This window comes from Sciurus carolinensis, chromosome 9, assembly GCF_902686445.1.
Source record: "Sciurus carolinensis chromosome 9, mSciCar1.2, whole genome shotgun sequence".
Taxonomy (NCBI): domain Eukaryota; kingdom Metazoa; phylum Chordata; class Mammalia; order Rodentia; family Sciuridae; genus Sciurus; species Sciurus carolinensis.
The window spans coordinates 8017239-8042832 of record NC_062221.1 but is presented as its reverse complement, the minus strand read 5'-3'; the positions used below and the strand labels follow the sequence as shown (position 1 = coordinate 8042832).

The window sequence follows — 25594 nt, the reverse complement described above, 5'->3', positions numbered from 1 at the left end:
GGTGTAATTTTCTTAGAGAAAATTTACACATTGAAGGAGAAATTCACATCCTACCTAATGAGCAAAATCACATTCTTCAATGTTATCGATGTGAAATTCGAACCCGATTTCCCTCTAAATCCCCTGAAATGCAATCGCAGCTCAAAGCGGCCCCTTATTTGCACAGACAGAACGTGCGCAGCACCGACACCTCGGAGGATGGATTCACCGTGCTTTGCAGGCCAAAGAAGCAGAGCTTTCTGCCCATCACTCCCCGGAAACCCCCACTGCGATTTGGATGCTGTCCGCGATGGAGGCCCAGACAGCGGAGGATGGCCAGCCCAGAATTCGGGGAGAGGCACCTGCTGCGCGGGAGGCGGGAGGAGGCCTCTGCAGAGGCCCAGGCCTCGGCTGAGGCTCGCGCTCACCTGGTACGCGCAGCTCTCCTGATGGACCATCTCGGCGCATCCTAGGGCGCAGACCCACAGCAGCGCGGCGCGGCGAGGCTGCGGGCAGGCGCGGGGCAGCGCGGGCAGCGCCCGGGAAGATGGATGCTGCCGCTGAGCAACCTGCGCAGCCGCCCACTGCGGGCGGGGCCGGAGGGAGGGCGGGCGCAGCCCCGCGCCACCAGCCAATGGCACCGCGGTACGGAGGGCCGCCGGGCCGCGCGACCTGCGGGTGCCGGCGAAGGCGGTGACCGAAGTGGGCAGGCCAGGCCGCGCCGAAAGCCAGGCCGCGGGAGGGGCGGCGGCCGATGATGCGTGGGGCGCTGGAGCCTGCGCGCCCGCCCGCTGCCGCCCTCCAGGACCCGAGAGCTGGAACTTTCAACAGGCTGAGGACCTGAGGACCAGGGAGGGTGCTTTCCGTGCTGGGCTTGGGAAATATTGGTCAACTTTGCAACTAAAGGAAGGGGCTTCGCTCTTTATTTTTGATTTTCTGCATTTAAGGCAAATAGAAATAAATGGGATAATTCCTATATTTTTTGAGGGAGAACTTATTAAAATATTAGTATAATTTATTCATTCCATGCGAGTGTCTGTTAAAAAGCTTCTTAACCTATGTATTCCCAAGTTGACTCTAACATAGACACTCCGGATGCAGCAGCACGGCCGGAAGGCCACCACCCCACCGGAGATGCGCCATGGAGACAGCTCTGGACTTGCAGACCACAATAAAGGAATACCAGGGGGCCATCTGTGTGTCTGGGAAAAAACCCAGGGTCAATTTCTGAGTGACTTCAAGGGCCCTGCTAGGCCTTTAGGAAATGCAAATTCCTCACCATAACCTAATGATCGAAAATTAAGGGGAAAACATTTCCTTATCCACATTCCTCGGTCGCCACTGGCAACTCATATAATTTCCCTGAGCACATAAGTGACACTCAAAAAAAAAAAAAGTGACTGAATTTAAGTCACCAAATTAAGCAAATTGGAAGGACTATTATTTTAAGCCACTTTAATATCCTTCCATCTCCTCAAAAGTTCTTCCTCGCACCAATAACTAGCCTCTATTATGCTACCAATAGGGAAAATGACCCAGGTTTGCCTGGAACACAAAGCCAGCATGTTAGGTTCTCACATGGTGCACTCTCCTGAGGAATCCTGACTTAGGGAGGTTTAGCAGTGGATTTTTAATTTAATAACAACGACTCTGTTTCTTGGAAAGAGGCAAAACTCCATTTTTATAAATACTTTTAATTTTTGTTATTTGAGGCTCAAATGGGAGAAAAGCTCACTCCACTAATCCCATTCCACTACTGTATTACACACTCATCTGGGCCTTCCCAGTCGGGGTGGGAGAGGTGGCAGCAACACGGATCCAGGGAGAGCGCAGACCTGCCGAAGCTCCCAGGCTCCTCCCAGGGGCTAGAGGGAGAGGCAGGCCCGTACCAGGTGCAGGACCACAGTGACAGCTTGGTGTGTGAAGCAGAGCCAGGGCAAGCGCTGCGCCTTCACAAGTGCCAGGTGCAGGAAAGAGGACAGAAACATCCCAGGGAGAGAGACAACACACCCACCCGAGCACCTTCCTGCCACCGGGCCTTCCACACGGCAAAGACACTCTCCCCTGTGCAGATCTTGGCTACTCAAACGACAATGACAAAGATGTTGGGCCCTGGGTGTAGCGAGGGAGGTGGCCAAAGGGAAGGAGTCTGGAGACAGGACAGGTGAGCTGACCAGCAGGCTCCTCCTGGGGACAGCCCTGCCTTCAAAGGTCCTGGCACTTCACCCGCCAGCTCCTCCAGATCTGGGAACCTCTGAGCTCAGCAGCGTGCTCCCAAGTGAAGGCTGCTTACTGGTCTCTGCTCTCTCCTGGAAACATGAAGGGGCTGGATCTATTACATAAGCTCCCGGAGACATTTATCATGCGTGATTAAAAAAGTCCACACACGATCCTGATCTTCACAGTTGTTGCTCCATAAATAGGGTTGGTGACTCAGAGTGGCTCTGGGGAGGGTGGATTTCTGACAACTGCATCCAAATCCTGTCGAAAAACCTCCCAAGAGATACAAACAAGTCAGCAAAAGGAGCAGAGGAAGCAGGCTTCTCTGTATAGTCACTCACTGGAAAGGGACTCTGTGTTATAGTTTTAATGACAATTTGCTAGTGCAAAAAAAAAAAAAAAAAAAAAAAAAAAAAAACTTTCAACAAACCCCAGCTGTCCCAAGAACATTTGAGCTAGAACAATTTGCCACATGACATTAATATTTGTTGTTTTCGACTAAAACACATTGACGAACTTTCAATTTTAAGCAGTCTGCGTAGCCCCAAGAGCCTTCTCTCTGGTTCTTACGCTTCTCTTACCATTAAAGTACACTTTTCCTATTTAGATGGGACCTTGAGAGATCATTTAACTAACACTGTTTATTCCCCCGATGTGGAAACTGAGGCCTGAGAAAGTTGGCAGCTGCCCACCAACAAGAGAACAGCATCCAACTACGGAAAACAAGCCGCAGATGTGATTTTCTGGGTTGGTGACCAGCGAGTGGGCTCCACATCCGACAGCTCTGCCACAGCCTGCCAGGCCCCAGTGTGGCCACAGCAGGTGGGAGGACCCCAGGTCCTGAGGGTGGAGCCTCAAGAGGGCAGGGCTGCCTGCAGAGTGGCCTGCCCCACCACCAGGGGAGGACGCAGGAAGCAGCCCTCCCAGCCACCCAGCCGGCCAGCCTCCGGAACCTGAGGGTGAACCTCTGCTGTCCATAAGCCACTCGGGTTCACAGCGTCTGGTGACGCAGCCTGTGTAGACATAGTCAAATGCAGAATGGGGCTCTCCAGGCTTGGAGAAATAGCCCCTTCCACAGAGCCAAGCAGGCGGCTTTGAAATCAACCTACCATAAAGTTAGGGGAGGCTGTCGTGCGGTTTTACCCAAATCCAGATTAGAGGCATGTTTTAAAGGAAGAGAGTATTTCTGCTGAGATGTCCTTCCTGTTTCTACCACCAAACAATTGTGTCTTCAACCCTCCATTTTTTTTTTTCAATTAGACAATTACTAGCAACAGAATAAAGGGGTTTTATTTGGACAGTAAATACAGGGTAAAAAAACCACAGCAGAGGCCCTTCCGAGCATAGTTTCAGAAGTGAATTACTGGGGTCAGAAAGTGACCTGGAAGGGACATAGGAAACTTCCTGGCACATGTGTTATGAGTTGATTAGGGGTGTAAACCTGTCAAAACTCACTGAATAAGATATTTCAAATTTGTGGGTTTCATTATATATAAAATTTACCTTTCAAGGATAGAAAGAGCCAGTTACCAAAATCTGAACTCCAATTAACAGGGTGCGGGCTGAAGTCTGTAGGGGACATTTGCTGGTGATTAAGCTCATCCTAAATTCATGAAATAAATAAGCCGAGCTGGTGGAGAGCTGAGTGGCAGGCTGAGAGCCACGGCGGAGCGAGGCCACTGACCTCAGCGTGCAGTCCAGGGGGCACATGATGGGCACTTGCAAAACAATTTGTGCCTTAACACGTTCATAACGATATGCTGGGAAACACCATGTCCCCGACCCAGAGGACAAGATGGTGCCACCACCCTAACGCCCTGAGCTGCTCCTGAGAAGTGCGGAGAGCAGGAGAGGGTTTATGTGGCTCTACACGGTGTTACTTTATAAAGCAGCAGGAAAAAAGAAGTAGTGAGTTATCAGGGAAGAGGGGTCCTGGGACAGCCCCCCAAAGAAGAGAGCGCTGCAGCGGCTGGAACACACATGGCGTGGCCTGATGGGGGCTCTGGCAGGGCTTTTTGCCCAGCGCATCCCCAGCGTCCCCCAGAGTCTCAGGACCCCAGGGTGAAAACGAGCTCTGGATATGCCTGTAAGCTGCCCCCGCCCTCCCGGGTTGGGAGGGCACCGCAGGGCACAGTGGCTGCCAAGGGAGACTCGTGTCCCCTGGGGTCCTGCGCTTGCTCAGGGGAGGCCCAGAAGAGTAGTGGGCCAACGAGCGAGGTGGTCGGCCCCCGGGCTGGCTTCCCTGGTGCTCTGGCTCTGTTCCCTGGGTGCTGTCCCCAACTCCTGACACATCGTGGGCCCCCAACGAACAATGGACGAAGCCACCCCCAGGGTCGCCTGGCTTCTCCAGCTGTGGTTCCCTGTCCTGCTGACCACAGGGCTACTCCTGGCTCCTGGGCTGACGGTGGGGTGAAGTGGGGGCCTCTGAGGCAGCTCACAGGTTCTCAGCAAGAGACAGGGTTTCTCCCTGTCCTGATACAGGCAACGGCCACCACCCAAGGAAGACAGAGGCCCGCGGGAGAGAGGAGACCACACGAGAATTGGAAGAAGACACGGACACACTCCAAGATGTGGAGGAAAGAGCTGAGGCCCCACTGGTCAGCGCCAGGGTGAACAGGAACAAGGTGGTAAGGTCTCGAAGCCATTGTGGGATGGAACTCATGCCCTGGAAAGAAACGGGGACATTAGGAGTGTGAGCCAGGCTGACGGAACCACAGGTCTTCTGCACAGGAAGGACCATGGAACCTGCAGAAGTGCACAGGTTGAGGGAGGAAGGAGAGAGCAGCAAGTCTGTCACTTGGGGCACGACCCCATCCCGCCTCCCCTGGCAAAGGCCCGAACCACAGTCCCCACCTGGAACTGAGGTTGCTAAGCTGCACACGTTGAGATGAGCAGAGAACTCCAGCTCCCGGGGGCCCACGGGATGACTGCCTGGGTCTGCAGGGGGAGAATCGGGCAGAGAAACGCTGGTCCAATGCTGTCAGCTTTGAAGACGGGGAGAGGCTGCAGCCCAGGGAGGTGGGTTGCCCATAGAGGGTGGAAAAGGCCAGGAAAGGGGTCTCCGTGGAGCCCCCTAAAGAATGCAGCCCAGGGAGACGCATGTCCAACTCCTGACTTTCGGAACTGTAAGGCCATAAACTCGTGTTGAGTCCAACGCCGGGTGGTCTGTTGCTGCCTAAGTAGAACGCCAGCGTGGGTGGAGGCCACGGGCAGGGGACGGAGGGTGCAGAGGAAGCTGGAACTAGCACCCGGGGCTGGAGGGCGGGGCCTGGCGGAAGGCATGCTTCCACGGGCCGTGGCAAGCGGAGGAGGCACACCGGAGCCAGGGCTGACTGTGCGGGAGTGCAAAGCCCGAGGGACCAACTTCAGAAGTGCACTCGGGGGAGGAAGCCCAGTGCGTGTGCTCAGAGGAGAGCGACTGAGCAGGGAGCACCTCTAGTAAAGTTCATTGAGGGTGGGCCTGAGCGTGGCAGAAGCAGAGAGGCTACTGATGGGCTGGTGTCCCTGGGAGACCCAAAGGCGAGGTAGGCAGCAGGGACAGAGCCCACCGGAGGGAGAAGGTGAGGATGGTGGACAGAAAATGACCACAAGGGCCAGTGCTGGAAGAGGTGGTCCAGGACCAGCCAGCAGTGCTCATGATGCCTTGGAATTGAAGATGCAGTGAGCCATGTCACAGAGCACGTGTGATGCAGTTGGGGACACGGGGCACACACCACTGCCAGCCTGGTCTTAAGGAGCTACTGGAAGGTAGGGCCCCCAGGCAGAGAGGCTGAGAGGGGGACCAGACAGGCCAGGCTAGTGCGGGGGAAGCCTTTCCATGAGATTCCTAAAATGTGCCAGGTATGGGTCAGGAGGAGGCAAGGGCTTACCCAACATAGCAGGAGAGCGTCAGAGGTGCTAGATTTAGAGAATGAGCAAGCGGAAGACAAGGCCAGAATCGTGGGCAGCTCAGCCTGGCGAAGTTAGTACCCTGGTGTCAGGCAGATGTCCAGGTGTGTGCTAAGCAGAGGAAGGGATGCAAACGCCAAGAAGCACGTGCATGGGTCGCCCTCCGCTGACTCCGTGCTGGCCCCCGGCCTCTGCCAAAGGCAAACCCAATCCCAGCTCTGTCAGGCAAGGCCGTGGACTCGTCATCTCCCACAGAGCTGGCGTGTGCCCCTGGAGACGCTTCTGCCTCACAGGGACCATTTCTCAACTGCACCCCAGGTCATGACCACATCTGCAGTGAAGGTGGAGGCACAGGCTGGACGCATGCACATCAGGACAACATGGTCCCCCCAGCCTAACCACAGCTCCTAAGTGCTTCAGCCCCTCCCATCCCACCTGGCTTCTGCTGTGTGCTTTAGGCAGATTTAATGAATGGTGCAATCTGACTTTGGGGACAGAGTGCAGGGCAGAGGGTTGCAGGTGATACTGCCTCATTTCCACACTACAGACCTGGACAGGAAGCCCCGAAAGAAGCTGGTACCCTGAGGCTTCTTTCCCTGGCTTCCTGGGAAAGGTAAGAACCAGGCAGCTCGTATGCCCTCTCCTTGTATGTATGTATAAGAAACCTACTTGTGAATCTTATAAACTACATAAAATCATTTACTCAGAAGCTTGACTGCTCACTACATTTATGTTTTATTACCTCAGGTAATAAATTTAAAAGTTTCCTAAGAAAATTATTAGTATGGTGTCACTTTTTTTTTTGAAGTATTCGAATCTGCTTTTAAAATGTAACCTCTATGCAAAATAATCAAAAATTTATTTATCAGGATAAAATTGTTCCTATTTCTAATTTACAGTTACCTATTATATCTCTTAATGACAATACAAAGCTTTTGTTATACACACGTATTTGGAAATGGAATTTAGAGGTGTCAGTGCAGTCTTACTCCAATTGTAGTTTGGGGTTTATTTCAGTATTTGGTTGGGTTGTGCCTTATCAAAAGGATCCTGTTTCATGCAGATAGGTTGCTGCAGATGGCCCTGTTCTTAGTAGGTGCAGCCGTCGGGGTGTCTTTGTTACACACATCCAGAGGTTGGAAAGCAAAGTAGTAAGAACCCTATTCCCAACTGATCTGCTGCCAACATGCAGCAAAGGCTCACGTCTCCCTATGCACAAGACAAGGAGAGAGTGCCCGTACTCCCAACAGTGCCCGTCACAAGCAAGACACCTTCCCCTGAGCGCTGACCGCTGCTGGGCTGGATGAGAGGCGGGGCCAGCGGAGTCCAGGCAGCTGGGATCCCCCCTCCCGCCTGCACGTGCACAGGCCTGCAGCTTTCTGGACAGCAGGGACAGGGCTGCACCTCAGTCGGGCCAATGATAGCGTCAATATTGTGAGGCTTGAAAGGTCACCTGGCAGGATGAATTAAGTATGCAGCTCTCAAAAAAGGAGGTGGAGAGAAAGACTTCCATGGCCAATAAGGGCCGAAGTCACTCCATGACAAGGGGAACGTCACATTCTTCTTATGCAGCCTCATGGGCCGGCTCTTCTCCCATGCACAATCTCACGTGGGGATGTATTCTGAATTACATTTGTGTTTTAGAACTCTAATTTCCAATTTTATTTTCTGGGGGTTGAGGATGAGGTACTCAGTAACTCTGTAAAATGGGTGCAGATTAGTCTCTAAAAACTTGTGCAACCTGGGTTGCTACGGATGGTTTGCAGCCCGCTGCGTCAGGCAGAGCTCCCACAGCAGCCTGGCTCTGCCCGCAGGACAGACAGGCTGGACTCCACTGAGCTGCCTGGGGCCATGGACAGCACACACAGTCCTTCCCCTCCCCCACGCTGCTTCCTGCCCAGAGGGGACCAACATTCACGTGCCGCAGGAAACCGGCAACTGGGACACAGGTCAATCTGGGTGACGTCTACATGGTCCCATCCCAAGTTTAGGTCACGTTTAAGGACCATTCCTTTTAGTCTCCACTTCCCAGCCTGGGAAGGCAGAGAAAACAGTGACGAAGTATAAATCTGCCAGAACAAACTCAAGACTTTTCCAATAGGGTTAATCTGGTTTTTCAAGAGGGGCCAAGCCACAGTATGTGTGTGTGAGTGAGAAGGGGCAGGTATCCCTGCAGGTAGCCAAGTGGCCCCAAATACTCAGTCCACTGCGACGAGTGCATCCAGCTAACGCAATTCACCAGTTCCCTGGCTTCTGGAAAGGGTGGCAGATCAGAGTTAGGTGGCAGGTGAGGGGAAGGGGACTGACCCTGCTATCGAGGAAGGTGACCTCTAGTGTATACAACTGTATTCCCAACTAGGTCCAGGGAGCAGGATAGCAAAGGGAAAGATGTTAATGAAACCCACTGTCTGACACTTCAGTGACCTTTAAAATAATGATTGTGACTTAAGTACATAATTCAGTGACTTTAGTAAAGGCAAAGCTTGCACTAACGCTAGTATGTCTACAGTTACAGGCCAGACTGTCCTGGATGGTTCTGGAGTCAGCGGAACCTGGACCAGGAATCAAGGAGCTGGTCTGGGCTTGGCTGTGCATCTCAACAGGCATGTTCCCTTGGAGCCACTTCATGCCTGTGGACTCTCCTAATCTATAAAAGGGCGAGTGTGTGTGTGTGGTACTGGGCTTGAAGCCGGGGCACTTTCCCACTGAGTGCATTGTAAGCCCTTTTTATATTATTGTGAGACAGTCTTGCTAAGCTATCCAGATGGGCCCTGAACTCGTGATCCTCCTGCCTCAGCCTCCTGAGTAGCTTGTATTACAGGGGTGCACCACTGCACCCAGCTACAATGGGTTGATGTGTGAAGGCCCCACCCTTTTCAGGCCGTTAGATGGTGTAGCAGTCACCTTTTCAACTCTATGGCCAAGCGCCGGACAAGAACAACTGAGAGCAGGAGAATTTTGTTGATGCTCACAGTTTCAGAGGGTCAGACCATGGCCAGTGCCCTGGACCAGAGCTGAGAGGGAACATCATGGAGGAAGGGCAGAGGAGGCAAGCTGCTCAGCTCATGGCAGCCGGGAAGCAGAGAGAGGGAGGAGCCAGGGACAGATGTAGTCCAATGCCGTCCCCAGTGACTGCTTCCTCCAGCAGCCCCAACTGCCTGCAGTAGCCACCCAGCAGCCTGGCGCGTGACCAGTCCGTGGAATGGCGTAATCCACTGACAAGGTCACGCTCCCATAATCTAATCGTTCATCTCTAAACATCTGTATTGTCACACGGGCTTTTCGGGGACACTTTATATACAAACTGTAACAGATGGCTGTCCTTTAAAGTTCAGTTCATTTTATACAATGAGTTTTCCAAATGAGCAACACAAAATTGATATCACAAATACAGTATGTTCAGCATTGGGTGAGTCAGCAAAGCAAGACCAGACTTCAATCCAAGGTCTTCTGGGTAGGGACATAAGGAAGGCAGAGGTGGGGCTGTGTCCTTTTGCACTGATCACAGAAACATTTCAAATGCTGGATCACTAGCTCATGAAAACTTACTTTATTATGAAAGTCACTAGGGGAAAGGATTAGTGGAACACACCTTGTTCATCAACTGACGATGTTTTTTCCTGGTACGTAACTGGGATGCAGCACAGAAATCGGTGGAACTAGGGTAACTCATGGATGAACTGTGACGTAATCTCTAAGGAACTGTTAAAGTCGCCAGTGTGCCCCAAATCTTCTTTCTTATACAGGAGCAGGGTTGGAAACCTCTGGGTGACCACAGGGTCAGTTCTAAGAGCCGGGCTTCTCCAGCTCTAACAGGACAAGAGGCCAGAAACAGCACTATTTTACAATCTTTCCATCCCAGCTCCTTGAGGACATGTCCAGATTATTTTAGTTGCTGAAAGAACAAATGCTAATCTAAAACATTTTCTGAAGTATAATAAAAGGGCCAGAAAAACAGTTAATGATCCCGTGAACTTGCTTTATCTTCAAGATACTGAACCAGAAAAGTTTCTCCTCTTTCAGAAGCAAATTCAATCAGAATATGAGCCACTGGTTAGGGTGCGATGCTGCCGCACGGTGGTGGGGGACTCGGAGGGAGCCAGGCACCGCCTGGGCTGCTCCTGAGCGGCGAGCTCAAGGCCCACGACCCTGCCTCCTGTACCCTCTGGCTCAAGCCAGTCTTTGTGGAGAGCACAGCCAGGCTTTCACCCACGGCAAGTTCCTTGTTCAGAGCACTCGGGCTTTTTCACAGTTACTATGATTGCCACTGGAGAAGTCGTGGTCCCCCGGGTCCCCGAGAAACCTGCTCTGACCCACTGTCTCCTCCATCACTCCAGGTGATGCCTGAGGACCAAGGGCCGGTTTGTTTTCTCTCTTGACATTCAAAGAAAAGCCCAGAAATGAGCAGATTCCTTACTGCAGGACACCCACACGTCTCCTCGGCTGTCACTGGCTCTGCCCTGTGAGGACTGGGGGCTGGCCCAGCTCCGCAGAGCGGGGGAGCCCTGCACAGTCAGCGTAGGCCGCTGTGCTTGTTCCGAGGCTTCTAAAATCAAATTCACGGTCCAAAGCACCTTGTGATTCCCTTGGCAGGGCTGTCACTGACACAGAGAGAAGCAGAAGGTGGCAAATTCACAGAATCCCCTTTGGAAAGAAACTCGGGCTGCTCACTCCCCTGGCTACCCTGATGGAACGATACTGGTGGCCTCCTGCTCCTTGACGATGTCCCCAAAGGGTCACAGGAGGCGGGGCCTAGTGGAAGGGCGTGCTGTGAAGGGCACCTGGGACTGTGGCCCCTCCCCCTCTGCTTCCCAGGCACCAGGAGGTGAGCAGCCGCCTCTGCCACAGGCTCTTGCCACAGGCACCGTCAAGGTCAAGTGCTAGGAACTTCTGAAACCATGCGCCAGAGTAACCTTTCCAGCAGGTAAGCTGATTTTCTCAGGAATTCTGTCACAGGGAAGGAAAGCTAACGGAGACGTCACCAAGCTTGGGGTACAGATGGCCTTGGAGCTTCCTGGGAATGCTGAGCCACTGCCGCTCAGGCCTTGGTACAAGCTGCTTCTCAGCTGGACGCTGTCCCCTTTACTGCAGTTGCTTTAGAGCCAGAGGCTTTCCTCAGTCTCCACGCCAGTAAGCTCTGCTCCCTTCCCTCTCAGTGCTCCGCACAACTGTAACTGCTAAGTTCCTCCTGGGATGTAGGACATTGGTGTCCTTCTCTAGACGGGATGCTCCTGGGACAGGGGGATCCATCACATCCACTGCGATACCTGTGGCTTCCTGCACACAGTGGGCATCTGAACAAGCGTCTAAGCAAATGTGTGAAGGAAGGAATGGACATTCTCTCACCTCAGGGCCTTGGGGCCTAGGGAAGGAGTGTGCCTGTGACCAGCCGTGACTAATGTGACTGACACTGTGGCCAAGCTGACCAAGTGGCAACTTAGGACGAGCAGAGCCCACCTGGTAGCCCGTGGCCTCTGAGGCTCCTCTCCTCCCTGTGAATTGGCTGTGGAAGGCTCAGAGGGGCCGGCCAGGGACAGAATGACGTGCCAGTCAGCCCCAAGGGTCTAACTGTTGACAGTTCCCCAGGTAACCGTCACACTTCCTAAGCTCAGGAACCAGAGGACCATCCCCGTTCGACTCCAAATTAGCAAGAAGAAAAAAATAGCATAGTGTTTTGCTTCTCCCTTCTCAATTTACCATTTATGTGATGAAGTTTTAGTTCCGGGAGGTAGCTTGGCAAAATTAGCAAATGATTTGATGTTGCCAACTTGTGAATCCTAAAAAAGCCTAAGTGTAAAAAACCAGAATTCTTAAAGATGATAAAGTTTCCCTGCTATTTTTCTAATCAACAGAACAGGATGCCAAATGACCAGCAGGAAGACAAATGGGCTTGTAAAGGACGGGTATCTTTAAATTTGCCTGCCTACCATAATGTCGGCTGGAGAAAAACGGGAAAAAAAAAAAAAAAAAAAAAAGAATGAAAAAGAGATGTTTCCTTAGAAGAAAGCAAGCAAATCAAAATGATCAAAAAAACAAGAAATAACCTACAATTCAGCTGTGACTTTCCATGAAGTTCTGCAGCGTCTGAAGAAGGCCCAGGAGTGTGGCTGAGTCTCCCCTTCAAAGGTCCTGTCCCGCCTGCAGCAGCCCTGCCAGCCCACGCTGGCGACTCCTGCATGCAGCACGCCTGCCCTGCTCCCTGCGTGGGTGGCTGCGACTCCTGGCTCTGGCCCTGTGTGCAGCAATTGCAGGCCTGGCAGGGCTGGACAAGAAAGCCCGTGCTGTCGTTCAGCAGTGGCCCCCAGGGGCTGGACAGTGACACCTGCCAGGGGACTGAGCTCTGCCCAGGGTGAGGGCAGTGAGGTCCAGGGGCCATCTTTCCACATGGAGGATGACCTGCCTGGTACACTCTGCCTGCCCTGCCCACGTCGCCTCCCTCTTGACCCCAAGGAGCTGGATGTACACACCAGGGAAGTCAATGTCCCACGCAAAAGGAGGTAAGGAACAGCCTGGGGAAGAGGCCACCTCTGCCCAGCATGGACGCTCATCAGCCATCAGCCACCCTACATGTGAGGATGGAGAGAGCTTTCAGATCCCAACTTACTAGTCAGGGGAGATGACTGCCAGAGGGGCACCCTCCTGAAAGTCATGCTGGCTCTTCGTATGGAAACAATGTGACTGACAACCAGGAGCTGGTGAAGTGTTAGGTGCAATTACCCTCTTGTTTACAAATGATGTGGTTGACCTGTTTTCCCTTATTTGCAATACACCTTTCCCTTTGAATGTTAATGCGTGGATGGGACAATAAATCCCCTGATGGCCCCTTATTCAAAAATTATTAAGAATCTCAGGAGGGGGCTGGGTTGCAGCTCAGAGATGAAGCACGTGCAAGGCCCGGGTCTGATCCCCAGTTCTGAAAAAGCCAAACCAAGACAAACAAGAATTTCAGGCAGCCACAGCAGTGCTTGAAGCAGCCCCCCGAGCCTGCAGAGGTCACCTGCCTGAAGCTGTCGGCTGATCTGGGCCTGCATCCCTCCTTCCTCCATTCTGCCCGTTTTCCCTGCTCCAGGGCTAAATGGTGACTCGCCATCACCAACAACGCCCTCTGCAACCAACGTCACCCACGGCCTCTCATGCCCCAGCCACCGGCCCTGTGGTTCCACCCACTCTCTACATTAGGCAGTGCCGATGATCCAGCTGCACCGGGCTATGTGTCCCAGGCATGGTGGCTTTCACACCCCACTGCCATTGTGCTCACTTTCTGAACCTCGGAGGCTCTAGGACCCATGAATGCAACCAACACCTCTCAACTCTCAAGCCAGCTCACCTGACCCCCCCACCCCAACTTCCTGTTTGCTTGGTTAAACCCCCTGGGTAGATTTGACCCTGTGCCACCCTGTGCCACTCTGTGCCTGGAGAAAAATGTCCAGCCACACTCCCCATCCCCAGGTCACTCAGCCCCCTGTCCCCCAGATGGCCAGGAAAGCCCTCCAAGAGCCAGACCTGCTGGCTGCGACTCCCTCTGCCCTTTGTTCTCCTGAACACCTCCAATCAGGCTTTTCACAACTGAAGGGGCTGCACAGTCCCAGGTCCCAAGACCGGCCCCCAGGGCCAGCTCCCAAGGCCTCTGGCTCCCACTGGCCCTCTTCCTGGCACAGCCTATCCCTGCTGTCCTCCCCAGTCCTCCCACTTTAACTCGCAGAGCTGGCGTCCAGCGTGCCAGCCCCTTGCTGATGCAGCTGTCTACATTAAATAAAGCCCAGACTGTTCCTCAGCTGCGCGGGTCACGTGCGTGCTCGACAGCCTCTCAGGCTAGGGCTTCTGCACTGGACACAACACGGCCACCGTCAGAAAGTCCTCCTGGACAGCGCTCCACCAGAACGCCCAGGCCAGTCGCTAGAGGCCTGCGGCCAACCCTCAGTGCATCCAGCACGGGCCCTCAGCACCCGGCTGCTGCCTTCTGCTCGGATTCATCACCTCTCACCGCAGAGGTTTCACCTCCCACCCTCCGCCTGGGTCTCTTCTCGGCAAAGAACCGGAGCAGTTCTGAAAGAGGGTGTGAGCCCACCACCCCTCAGGCCTGCTGGAACCCTGGGGCGGCCCCATCTCAGAGCAGAAGGGAAGCTCAACTGAGGGCCTGCAGGGACCAGCATCCACATGACCCGCCCTTCCGGTGCTCGCCCCTGTCCCTGGAGGACGCCCTCTGCCCGTCCGAGCCCACCTTCCCCAGGGCCCTGCCCTCTGTGCTCACTGCTGTGACTTGCTGGGCACGTCCCCAGATGCAGTGAGGTCTCCCCGATCACCGACCACCAGCGAGGCAGCATCCCTCCTCTAGCCTCCCCTGCACCAAACTCGCTTCTGTAGCACGAGCCACGTTCTAAACACCAGGGCAGCGTCTGTCTGCCATTTAACTCCGAGCCACAGTAGCTCTGGAAGCACCTGCATGGCGCTCCCCAAGGCACGGGTGGCTCAGGCCCACGCTCTCCTCCTTGTCCTCAGGTCCAGAGACTTTGCCCCGTAACCACCCATTGACACGGTATAAACTTCTTTTTATTGCGACAGAATGAAAGTTAAAGATTTTTCAACACTGTCTACTGATGAACTCATGGGAAGAAATGGCAATGCCCGGAGCTTATTCCTGGCATCCAAGGTAACTGCACGAGGGTCCCTTGATCACACTGATTCCAGACCCGGTTCTGCTCCTTCACAGGGGAAAGTCACCTTGAACTACACAAATGACCTCAGGACTGCCCTCCGAGGCCTATGAAGTCTTTTGAAAGAGTGCCCATCTGGAGTCTGGTCAGAGCGGGGAGTGGTCACATACAGGGTTGTTAGGAAGGTGACCCTGCAAACCAGGACAGCACCCTTCAAAGCTATGTGGTCCCCTCCTGGAAATACCAGAGCAGTCCTAACCAAGACCATGGGCTCAGGGGGTGACACTCCCAGAACCGGACTCTGGGCCATTGCTGAGGTGGGAGCAGGGGTGCAGCCTCACCTGGGGAGCAGTCTAGAGACCCCTCACAAGCCTGCAGTACAAAGCAGGGTCACATCCTGGACAAACTACAGGGGCCCCTGTGAGGCTCCATCAAGAGGCCCACTGCTGATTTCCACCAGGCTGCTCCAGGCCAGCAATCCCGGGCTGCAGACTGCGGTGCCAAAGCCTTCTCCTCTGGGAGCAGCCTGGCGGGAAGGGGTCTTCATGGAGCCCCTGGTGGCCAGAAAGCAAGAGGATGCTGAGCAGTAAGAGCCCTGCCTTTCACCTAGTGATGGTGGTCTGCTCTTTCCTCTGCTCTTTTGGTTTTTTGTTGGTCTGTTTGTTTGGTTTTTGCCTCAGAAAGTGGATGTATATGGATTAGGAAGGGTGGAGGGTCTTTAAAATATGTCCATAAACTCTGACACTCTTCCCTTGAAGGGGTGGAGCCTAATCCCTTCCCTCTGAGTAACAAGGGCTGGGACTAGAGACCTCACAGAATAGAAATGAGAGGAAGTGACATGTCAGGACACATGAAGGAGAGGGCGATGGAGAGGAGCTGAGGCCCCAGCTGAGCCACAGGGGAGCATCCTCTAGGGAGGGGGTCCTCCAGCCCCCAGCCTCCACATGACTACAGCCTCCACAGACATGCTGCCTGGAGCCTCAAGAGAGGGCAGGAGCCAGAACCACCTGCTTCGCAACCCTGGGATTCCTGACCATCAGAATCCGGAAGAGAAGAAAGTCTGCTGGGCGGAGCTGAAGCAATTAATAACAACGAGATCGAGGACCTCACAGTTAAGCTTTCTTCATCTGAAGAAAGGACCCGGAACACATAATTCTGCTAATGGACAGAATCTAGGGTTGTCAGAGAGGAAAGGGGTCCGTGGTGTGACACAGACGGAAGGCCTCCCGTGGCCACAGCTGACCCCTCTGCAACGCCCAGCAGGCCGCTCGGCTTCTCCACGCCTGGTCTGCACGCATGTGCGGGAGGTGTGTGAGCAGGAGGGCAGGCCCTGGGCAAGGGTCCTGGCACAGTGACGGCTGGCAGCGCTGGGCAGCAGCAGAGCTCCCTGCCCAGGGCTGCCCAGGTCACCCCAAGGCCCTGCTGAGGCTGGTGGCTGCTGGCCCTGGGAGCCCCAGGCAGTGCTCTCCCAAAGCTCCAGGCCACCCTTCCTGGGGAAGAAACGAACCCGAGGCACTCAGCAACCTGCAGAGAGGCAGGGGAGAAACTGAGGGATGAGGGCCAGGAGGCCCATGGGTTCCGAGGTTTCTGCCCTATTGAACATGCTTCCAGGTTAGTTTTGAATCTCAGAGGTTGCTGTCCCCACGTTAAAGGAGATCAGCTGTCATTGCCAGCTTTTTGTCCCTAGAACTTCTCCCTAGAACATGAGTATGAGGCGTGGCATTCTGACAGGGGCCGGGTGACTGGAGCATCCGTGATGGACAAGACCCTCTTCGTTTGGAGGCACCCGAGGATGGGGGCGCCACAGGGCAGCTGCTCCTCAGGCCTGGCCTGGCCTGTGTGGGCACAGTACGTGGGCACTGCAAGTCCTCCTCTGCCGACCACTGTCCCAGGGCTGTCTGGCCTGGAGTCGACATTCAGCTGGGCTCAGCCACGGCTGCTGCAGGTCTGCCCCACCACAGGCCACAGGCAGGGTCCTGGAAGATTCCCGAGATCACTCGAAACAGGCACAGAGAGCTGTGACGGCCCAAGTCTGCCATGCTCAGAACTGTGACAAAGCAGAAAGGGACTTACAGGAGGTGGCCTGTCACACTCCAATCCTCCTCTACCACCATTACAAGCCCCAGTGAAAAGCAGCGTGCACCCAGTTGCCACAGGGCACCTGGTTGACACACCCCGTCAACCACTAGGAAGGTCTATGATGGAAGAGCCAACAGTGGGTGCTGAAAATGCCAGGCACAGAGGGACAGCCATGGGCGAGCGCCCAGAGCGGCCACACCTAACTGGGGGAGCGCCTTAAGCCACAGAGCACGGGCACAGTGACTCTGGCTGGACTCAGGTTGCTCTGCACCGCACTGAGGTTCTGGGTGAGCCGCGGTGGCTTTCTCTTTGGACCTCAGCAGCCGGTGTGGCCAGACTTTCTGGAGAAGGTGACGGCTGAGCTGAGTTCAGGGATGCCTAGGAGCTCAGTCGGCAGGCAAAGGACAGGGCAGAGAAAACCGTCCAGGCAGGGCAGGCGACGCTGGCAACAGCGAGCATTGCATCCAGCAGATGGCGCTTGGCACCACGCAAGGAAGTGGCAAGGGTGAGGCCAGAGGTCTCAAGCGGGAGGACGGAGGCCTCCGATGCCAAACTGCGGAAGCCACCAAGAGGTCTGAGAAGGGGACACGTTGGACAGGTAGGGAGGTGACCGGAGGATAAAGGGTGTGGACCCACGGAGACGGGGTGGGAGGGGGTGAGAGCAGCATCTCTACAGGGGCAGCACAGGAGGGAGGGAAGGCTTGAGACCTTGCTTGTAGTTGGTGACGCTGGCTTTGGGGAACGAGGGACCTTGCCTGGAGGTTGCTGCCACTGGCAGGGATGGACAGTGTGGCCACAGGTGCTCTGGAGTGAGTTTTGAATATGGCTGAGGCAGATTAAATAATTTATTTGTTTTCCTCAGTCTTCAAAAGCTAAAAAAGGACGTAAGCTAACTTTAACTGCACTTGGAAATACAGGTGGAAATGCTGTTGGTAAACGGCAGCCCTGATCCACCTTGGCTTTGTTCTCAGTCGGCACTGGGGCAGCCTTTCACCACGGCTCCATCCTCACCTGGCGGCCACTCATGTCCAACATGCCACGGCCTCGCCCAGCCAGATGCAGAGGGCAGGCATTGGACATCTGTGCTCCTCCCAAGTCTAAAAGCTTGAGGCTTTCCTTGAAAGACACAGCCATGGACACCAGGTTTGCAGGTATCTTTGAAGTAAATTACACAATCACACACAAGTTGATATCAGAGTAACTAAACCTCAGCCTATCTCTGAGCTGTTCTTAACTTAGCTGAAGGTCAGAGCTATGTCAGGGGTGACTGACAGCCATTTAATGTTTATTAATGCCTATTATGTGATGGACCAGGGTTTCTCAGCATGGCTCCCACAGGACACAGGCCTATCAGATGCTCCTGGGGTGTCAGGAGGAGGGGAGATCTTCCTGATGGGCTAGGGTAAGATGATTTGAATTGTATCAAGTAAAGAAATTCATTTGACTTATTTAGCCTCATGTTGCCCAGAGTTTTTTGGCCATAGGGACCTCTTATCACAGGACCCTAGTGACCAGTCCCTAAAATTAGGATGACTTCAGTCTTCAAAACAGTTCTCTTTCAAATGAAGCTCAAAAATCATAAAGTTGGCAAGGGGAACCTAAATCAGATCTCTCTGTGCAACTTCAGGGCCCCATCTGCTAGACCCCAGATGAAGCTGGTAATGAACATTAAAGGCCAAGGCTGACATCCAGGAACATGCTCACGGAACATCATGGTCCTCACCTGTATTCCCACCAGCAGTTCATGGGGCCTGAGGCCGGCTAAGGCTTGCTGGGGTGTCCATCAGGGCTGACCTCCCACCCCGCTCTCAAAGAGCCCCCTTTTCTATTCTCCACAGAACATTCTTCCCACCAACAGGAGGAATTGTGGCCTCCAGGCCTTAGTTCATGGGATTTCTGCTGTCTAGAACCTTACAGGCCACAGAGGACAGGAAGCAGAAGCTCAGGTAGACTCAGAGGTGGGAAGTTTATTAACTCATAAAGTCCCAAGTATGTATCTGGAAGTTCCTATCACAGTGACATTAAAATTAGGGAACAAAGAAAGTACAAGACTTGTACACAGAAAACTACAAAATGTCTCTCAGAGAAACTGAAGATCTGAAGAGATAGACTGCAGGACTTAAGGGAGTTCTCCTCAGAGTGACCTATACATTCAATACGATTCCTACAAAACTTACAGCAGGCATTTGGGCAAAAGTTCAAACGGGCTCTAAAATATATATGGAAGTGTAAAGGACCCAGGAAAACCAAAATTTGTTTTGAAAAAAAGAACTAAGGCAGGACAATTACACTTCCCAACCCCAAAATGTATCACTACAAAGTCACCTTTGTGAGGATAGCATAGGGTCAGCTTAGGTGGAGAGGGATCAGCCAATAGGACAGAGCTGAGAGCCCAGAGATAGACTTTACTTTTACAGTTCACTGATTTTGGCAAAGGTGCCAAGGTGGCCTGTAGAAACAGCACAATCCCCCAGTGGCTGGGGCTGGGATAGCTGTGTACCTGCACACGAAGGGGGAGATTAGGAACCTCACCATATGAACATGAACTCAAAAGGGGCCATGCACCCAAGACAAGGGTTAGTGCCATAAAACTTTTAAGAAGAGCAAGCAGAAGATATCTGCAACCTTGGATTAGAGAAGAGGGCTGAGACCCCAAAAGCATGATCTCTCCCCAAAAAAAGATTGAGAAAATGAACTTCATCAAAACATGTCTCAGAAAATATCGATAAGAAAATGTGAAGCAGGCAGGGTCTGGAGGACGTGCCCAGGAGCGCGACCTCTGGATAAGGGCATGCACCAGGACCAAGGGCCGCTCACAAATCAAGAGGAAGACGGAGAGCTCGGGGCATCTGGGAAATGTAGTCCATCGCTGCCTACAGTCAAGTCAGGGTCTGTTCTGGGAGCAGAAGCGGAGCAGGGGACAGCAGAGCAGCCAGCCTCTGGGATTAGAAACTACTTCTCAGTGTCAGCACTACATGCCAATCCAGCAGCGCTTGGTTATGAGGTGATTTGCCAGAATATGCTGATTAGTAATGGTCGTATCACAATGAAGACGAAAGCAATTAGGTTCCTGGTGAAAACCCAAGGGCTCCAGAGGAGTTTTTGGGGAGGAATGGAACAAATGTTCACTGTTATTCCTATTTTCAAGTCCAAGATAAAACTCTGAGTCGGGGACATGTGGGATCGGAGGCAGAACAGGACTCTTGAGCAAGAAAGGTCTAGCTTTCAAAACCCGCCACTCCCTTTGGTAACTATGCCTTGGGCAGATGCTGTAATTTAGCTCATCCTCACCCCACCGAGCACAGGGAGGGATACTGCCCACTGGCTGTGTGGGGGACTCAGGCGGCAGGTGCAGAGTCCTTGCCCACCTGCTCGGTCCTAACTCAGAGGCTTGTGCCTGCAGCCAAGGGAAGCCCTGGCTCTTTTCCTTGTCAGAACTGAACAACTGTCCAGCTGTGGTTTCCCAGCACTTCCAGGCTGATATTTCTGCAAGAAAGCTCTGTATCTCAAAGAAGAAGGACTCCAAAGCAAAACTGTGAAATGTGTCAACTCAAAGGTTGAATGAATGTTTCGCATCTGTCTTTACTGTCAACAAAATGTCAAAAGTGCATCAGGGGTCGTCTCCAGGATAACCGCGTTTAACTGCCTGATGAAGGCACGAGGGCAGGCTGTTGAAGGACGGGACCCCGAGCTGCAGGGCGATGTCTCAGTTCAGCTCTTCCACCACCTTTCTCAGTGATTTAAATTTCCTCCCATCCCACGACCCATCTGACCACTGCGGAACTTTCCTGCCCGCTTTCTCCTCCCCTGTGAAAAGGGAATGGGAAGAGAGGTCAGGCGAGGCGACTCTGCAGGGCTGTCCCCCTGGGCAGCACACAGCACAGCCCTCGCCTGCCAGATGGAGCAGCTGCCGGGCTTGTACAGTGTGCGCCCAGAGCTCTCCCTCACCCCCAGATTGGGAATCCCTGTCCTTCGGTGCTCTCCACAGCTAATGGCAGCTGACTTCTAATCCTGGGCTTTTGCTAAATCTCTCCGAGCCTCAGAACTGCCTCATTTCACACTTGAACTAGAAGTCGACTAAAGCAAAACAGGGCCTTCTCTCTTCTCGAGCGATCCTATATTATAATTTCCAGGCTCCTGCCTTTCCTCTCTATTCTGAACCCAAACCATGGAGTACAGTCCCTGTGCTGTCACCCGGGCCATGGAAGGGCCCCGTCCAACTCAGCCCGCAGCTGTGGCACATCTGCACTGTGCCCGTAGCTCACGGTGGTGACATGGTACAGCAAATCCTGCCCAGAGGGTGCCCTCCACAAGGTGGCCACACTGTGCCAACCCACAGCACAAAAGCAGCTGCATGCTGTGCACCGGGGTAGCTGGAACACTGGGTGGGGCGCGGACAGGGCAGCAGCCCCCACTGGGTGGGGGTGCGCGGAGTGAGGACATGAGTGTTTCCCACAGCCCCACATGGTGCTCACCCAGAGTAACTCTGGATAACCAGATGCCAAGGGTCACAGGACGTGACATGTGCATGGGATGTGGCTCTGCAAGGTCAGGGGAGGGCTGTCCGCTGGTCTCCGGAAGGCGTCCACTTCATCTCATCTAGTCGTGAAGTGCTTCTGGAGTGTTTGCTCAGCTCACAACCGCCTGTGTGTGGTGGTGGCTATTGGGATTCCCACAGAGAGGGAAGCTGGGAGATTATATTCAATGCTTCACTGGGACACTAGGGGTCAGCAGCCCTCCAGAAGTCCAGTGAAGCCAGGCCCCAGTGCTGGGGTGCTGACTCTCAAGGCAGGAACGGTCACTGCTGTCCTAACCCCACTCCCGCTCCTAAGTACAAACCTTCCCAGACTTCTGCCTGGGTTTCCCCGCTCCTGCGAAGCCCAGGCTGGGCTTGCGGAGCAGCCTGAGCTAATCCACAGTACCCCAACCTGGTGAAGGACAAGCATGTGACCCCATTTGGGCAAATGAGATGGAGAAATTTGCTAAGGATGACAGGCTTTTCTGAGAGGGCCGCTGGAAGTGACCAAGAAATTTCTTCCTTTCTGTCTTTCACCCCTGAATGGGGAAGAAGAAACTCAAAGCCCTGGAGACACAGAGTTATCAGGCAATCGCCAGGTGTGTGGTGTGAGCAGCCAGACAATAACGCTGCCCACAGGGAGGGGAGCACAAAACAACAATAAGGAGGTTCCTGAGGGTCCTACGGCACCCCTTCATGCTGAGGTTGAAACCCGGGGCCCTGCCTGTACCAGGCCCGGGCTCTGCGCCCCAGCCCCAAAGCCTGTTCCACCCAGAAAAGCTAAGCCAGGCATTTGGGTTTCTCCTGCTTGTGTCGAAGGCATCTGAAGTGGTACCCTAGAAGACAAGCAAGTCTTGGGGAACGAGGGGTAAGTGGCCTAGAGGCCAGTGCTGAGGAAGCCTCCTCCTCCCCTTCTGCTGCAGGTGCCAAAGCTCTCAGCAGATGAGGGTGAGGTGTGCAGGCTCGGAGCTCCTGATGGGGAAGGTGAGGGTAGAGACGTGCAGGGCGACTGTGTAGTCCTTCCTAGGAGCCAGCTCTGCCTCCTCCCCACGTCCTTAGTAATGAAGAACAACTTTCTGGAAATGTTTTGATCAACTCTGAATCCCCCTACACGGCAAGAACTCGGAAGCTGCCTGTGGAGCCTTTGAAAAGTCATGCACCCTGAGAGATGGGTGCCCATCCCCGGCTGCAGACCACCAGCTTCCTCACCTGCCCAGCCCTAAGCCATTCCTAAATCCCCACAACTCCAAACTAGGGGCACTTCCTTTAGTTCACTGGAAATGGGGTTTATCTGTAAGTCAGTGAAGAACCACTGAGAGGGTTAAGGGAGCCCCTACCCAGTCAGCCTCCACACCAGTGGGCTCTGCACCCACAGACTCAAACCATCACAGAGCAAAATGTTTTATTAAAACTCACCTCTGAACTGAACATATGCAAACTTTTTTTCTTGTCACTAGTATTAGGTCTTTAGGTCAAAGTAACTGCATTTTGAAAATCAGCACCTGCCCACCCAGGCATGACCTTCCCCACTAGGCCCACCCTGAAAGAGTCCCAATAACCAGAACCACAGCAAAGATGTCAAGTAACAGTCACAGGGCCAGACTGGTCATTTTTTAACTACTCCATGGTACATGACCATATAGTTGAGAAGTTTTTCCAGAGGCTGCTGCTCCTTGCAGAGGGGCAGCCTGGCAGACTCTCCATCAATAAACCTTTGTTTGAACTCAGAGCTGTGTCTCTCGTGGATATCTGTGCCAGTTACCCTAACAACTATTCCCTACATCAAACAGTATGACAACTATTTTCAGAGCATTTGCACTGAGTTAGGAATTAAAAGTTCTCAAGAAGTGATTTAAAGTATAGAGGAGGATTGCAGAGGAAAAAATGTGAATTCTTCAGCCTTTTATCCAAGGGACTCCAGCATCCCAGGATCTCTGCATCCATGAGAAGTTCTGGTCAAGGGTCCCAAGGGATGACATGCGACTCCAGGGCCAGGACAAGCAGACCCCAATCTGTCTGCCCTGGTTATCGCACAAAGAGAACACTGGGGAAGGTCCTTGCGCTTCCTGTATTAGTGAAGTGTGATAAAGAACAGGGACCCTGCTGGTTGTGTGGCTTCATCCTGAGCCTCAGCATCTGCAGAGCGGGTGCTCTCAAGTTCAAGTGTAATAACACATGTCATGGTTGGTGGAAGAAAGCGAGAAACAGCCAGCTCCCTCAACACTTCCAGGGCCTGTGCTCACTCTCCCTCCAGGACAAGGCTCCAGGGTGTGTGCTGAGGATCTTGGAAATGTTTCCTTCTGCAGTCTTACCCACAGGGGGCGCTCAGGCTTTCAAAGGAAGCGCAAGTTGCGTAGGTATCTGCAGGCTGAGCTAGTGACTCATCAGTGATCTAATTCCTTAAGAAGGTCTCTTTTGCAGTAAAAGCTATGTGGAGAGGGGCCACTGAAAGAATAAAGGCTGCAGCCATCTTTGCTTTTCTTGTTAAGGACATAGGTTCCTTAGGAGTTTTGTCATTCACTCAAAAGCAGGTGCTTGGAGGAAAAGTCTGGGACCCACACTCCACCGGATTCAGGACTCCTGTCCAAGGAAAAGGGTGCAGGGTACCAGCACAGAGGCGGGGGAGGCAATCTCTCTAGGTTGTGCAGTTCACTACCTTCCATTCCTTCCATGGCAAACTTCACTAGTTCTCAACCCGCCACCCCAACACAAGCACCCCTTTTAGCTGGGCATGGGTGGGCCTGGGATGAGAACCTGGCTTCCAGACTCTTCTGGAACCAGGTTGGAGGGGTGTTGCAACCATGGAACTAAATTCCAGCCAGCTGAACCTCAGTGGGTGGTCACACGTGACGTGTGGAAAGTGTCCTTGAAGGAAGGGGACACGTTCTTCCTCTTCCCTTCCTCCTTCCCACAGGCTGAACTGCAGCAAGGCAGTAGGTGCTCAAGCAACCAGCTTGGGCCCTGAGGCAGAGTGCCGTGTGCAAGGACGAGAAGGAAAACAAACAGGACTTCAGTCATGTTGAAACTGCCTCGGATTCTGACCTCTACTTGCACACGAGGCGAAACCCTACCCTGTGGGAAGCGATGGTGTTTGGGTTTTCTGTCACTCGTGGCTGAGCCTAATCTGAATGGAGCCTTGGCTGGATACACTGTGGACACCCTCGCCGTCATCGGTGGTGCAGAACCAATTCTCATGGGACCTGCTGTTTAGGAAGGGGCGAGGATCACTGTCCACCTCCCACACCCCTGCAGCCCACGCCTTCCACCCAGGGCACAGCACCAGAAAGGTCACCTCCACACACGGAAAGGAAGCCAGCAGGAAAGCCCTTTGTTTATTTTATAGAAAACATTTTTCAAGACGACCACTCTTTCCTACTTTGGCTGGCAATTTGTATGAAAATTAAGAATAAATACTTTCTCTAGGTGCCAGGGACACAAACTTCCCCCCATGCGTCCCATCACTTAAAAAGAGAACGTTTGCGGCTTGCAGGAACCAGTGGACACAATGTGCTCCGAGGAAGGTCAGGAGCATGGGGCGCAAGCCCAGGAGCACTTTCTGGCTTTGCTACTTAGTTGCCAGGGGGACCTTGGTGAGCAACTTTTTATCTCCAGTTTCTTCATCTGTAAGATGAAACCTTATACAGTACTTAAAAAAATAAATAAATGAACTAATGTGTGCATTGCTCTAATAACAAAAGGTCTTTCTGTTTGTACTTTATTTTTTTTTATGGGTATAAACGCAGGTCAGGAGAACTGCATTTCAGCAAGTCTTAGTCTCTAAAACTTTTCTCATTTTATAACCATGGTGACTTATAGTACGTAAGACTTGGTTTCTGCAACTGTCAATCAGACTTATAACAACAGTGCTATTGATCGTAGTGATAACAACTGCTGGCATGTTTCAGATTATCAGGTGTTAGGCACTGTACCAAGTTCCTTGTATTCATTATCTCATCAAAACCTTTCTTCCCCAGCCTTCTGGAGATGCTTTTAAGGACGTAAATAAAAATAAGAAAGCAGTAAGGATACCGTGGGTAAAGAAATTTACAGAATCATAAATATGTACAAACATGGACGTACTACTGATTGAACAGATAGCTTCTTTTGGAAGAAAATATCCCAATGTTTCACTCTGTACTAAAATATAAAAAATAGGGCTGAGGATGTGGCTCGGTGGTTGGGTGCCCCTGAGTTCAATCCCTGGTACCAAAAAAAGAAAAAAGAAAAAGAAAGAAAAAGGAAAAAAAAAAAAGTGATG

At 52.9% G+C, this 25594-nt stretch overlaps 1 protein-coding gene across 5 annotated transcripts in view; it reads right to left on the bottom strand.

The window, feature by feature from the left end:
- Schip1 (schwannomin interacting protein 1) overlaps positions 1–25594 on the bottom strand; it is a 111395-nt gene that overhangs the window by 40134 nt on the left and 45667 nt on the right. The window contains exon 1 of one of the 5 annotated variants that reach the window (XM_047563805.1): positions 408–673. The exons of the other annotated variants lie outside the window; for them this stretch is intronic. Coding sequence (XP_047419761.1) covers positions 408–437 — 30 coding nt within the window. The 5' untranslated portion in view covers positions 438–673. Of the gene's footprint in view, positions 1–407; positions 674–25594 lie in introns of those variants that run through there. 5 annotated transcript variants of the gene reach the window in all.